At 65.2% G+C, this 1,997-nt stretch overlaps 1 protein-coding gene across 1 annotated transcript; it reads left to right on the forward strand.

Annotated features, from left to right (window-relative positions):
* Nucleotides 1-426: 426 nt before the first annotated feature.
* EMIHUDRAFT_255356 (hypothetical protein) lies at nucleotides 427-1,137 on the forward strand (the record flags this gene model as incomplete). Its single annotated transcript, XM_005773524.1, has 2 exons — nucleotides 427-470; nucleotides 1,011-1,137. The coding sequence occupies 2 exons, from the start codon at nucleotides 427-429 to the stop codon at nucleotides 1,135-1,137; spliced, it is 171 nt and encodes a 56-aa protein (XP_005773581.1).
* Between the last annotated feature and the right edge of the window lie 860 nt (nucleotides 1,138-1,997).

The following is a 1,997-nucleotide window of genomic DNA, read 5'->3' on the forward strand; positions in this document are numbered from 1 at the left end:
AGCGTCATGTCGGGCGGAGACATCGGCTCGTGCCTCCCCCTCCCCTCGTGCCCGCGCCTCGACTCGGACGTGTCTCGGACGTGTCTCGGACGTGTCTCTCCCGCCGTCTGTAGGCTCGAACCTCACCTCGCAGAACCTGTACGGAGTGCTCACCCTCATGGCCCTCCTCGGCTGCCTCCCCGTCGCCGCGCTCGTCGAGGGGCCTCGCATCGCCGCGGGCACTCGCCTCGCCCAAGCCTCTCGCCCACACCTCACCCACACCTCCACCTCTCGCCCACACCTCACCCACACCTCTCACCTCTTGCCCACACACCTCTCGCCCTCACCTCACCCACACCTCCACCTCTCGCCCACACCTCACCCACACCTCGCCCACACCTCACCCTCACCGTCTTGCCGCCAGGCACCGCCGCGACCGTCGAAAAGATGGGCCGCCGCACGTTCGCACGCCAGCTGCTGCTCCTCGGCACGTCGCACTACTTTCGCTACTGCACAACTTCACTTACTTACTTACTTACCCCCACCCTGCTCCTGCTCCTGCTCCCCTACTACTACTACTGCTACTGCTACTGCTGCTGCTGCTGCTGCTGCTGCTGCTACTCCCATATTCCTGCTGTGATCAGGCACGTCGCACTACTTTTACAATGAGTGCGCCTTCCTCGCCCTCTCGTCGGCAAGCCCTACGCCGTCGCCCGCACCTCGGCGAGATCTCGGCGAGACCTCGGCGAGATCTCGGCGAGATCTCGCCATGTAGGTTCACCCGGTGACGCACGCCGTCGCCAACACCGTCAAGCGCGTGCCGAGATACCGCCGAGATACCGCCGAGATACCGCCGAGATACCGCCGAGATACCGCCGAGATTCGAGCCAACATACCGTCACAAACGCGTCTTCCGCTGCCCTCTGCCTCCCCTCCTCTCCTCCCCTCTGCCTCCCCTCCCCTCTGCCTCTCGGCAGGGCACTCCGTGCACTCACGCAGCGATTCACTCCCCATCGGTTCGACTCCCATAGGCGCGTCGCCGTCATCCTCATCTCCCTCGTCGTCTTCCGCAACCCGCTCACTCCTGCCGGCGCGCTCGGATCCGCCGTCGCCATCGGCGGCGTCTTCCTCTACTCCCTCGCAAAGGCGCGCTGCTGACGGCGGAAAGGGCGGCCGCCGTTCTCTCTGCGCGGGCAGGGCCGCGAGGCCGCCTCGCCTCTTGCTTGCGCCTTTCAAGTCCAGCTTGCCTCGAGGCGCGTCAAGCTCCAGAGCGAAGCTCCGGCTCCGGCTCCGCCACTATGTCAAAACCCCACTGAGAAATTATAAATTTCTCTAGAGCTGGTGCCGCCACTAGATGAAATGCTCCACTGGGCCCCCGGAACGCGCCTGCGCGGCGGCGAGCAGTGAAGAGGCGCGGAAAGCTGATTTTTTTACTTTTGGACGCATTTCGGGCTCCGTACTGGTTGACGCAGAGCCGCACGCGTCGACCGGCGCCGTTCGCGACCACGAGGGCGGATGCTGGCCATCCCGGGCTCTGTGCACATCGGCAGCGCGCGTTCTACGCGCTCCGCTATCCAGATCTTGGCGCCCCACCTCGAGAGCGCCGTTTTTATCTCGTGCAATCTCGAGCCGTGGAGATTAGGCCGAGATCGCTTTGAGCTGCGGGAGATGTTTGGGAGATACAGCTACAGTCACACGGACCCGCGGGGCGTGCGCAGCTCGCGACGGAGATGTTTACAGAGCCCGGGCTCGCTGCGAAGCGGTGAGCGGCGCCCGAACGGCACCGGGCCGCGTGCCGCTCTCTGCAGCTCCGACGCGGCCGGGCGGCTGCCAGAGCCGCACGCGCCGACCGGCGCTGTTCGCGACCACGAGGGCGGATGCTGGCCATCCCGGGCTCTGTGCACATCAGCAGCGCGCGTTCTACGCGCTCCCCTATCCAGATTCCGGCGAACCACCTCGAAAGCGCCGTTTTTATCTCGTGCAATCTCGAGCCGTGGAGATTAGGGGAGATCGCTTTG

This window comes from Emiliania huxleyi (genome assembly GCF_000372725.1).
Source record: "Emiliania huxleyi CCMP1516 unplaced genomic scaffold EMIHUscaffold_3359, whole genome shotgun sequence".
NCBI lineage: Eukaryota > Haptophyta > Isochrysidales > Noelaerhabdaceae > Emiliania > Emiliania huxleyi.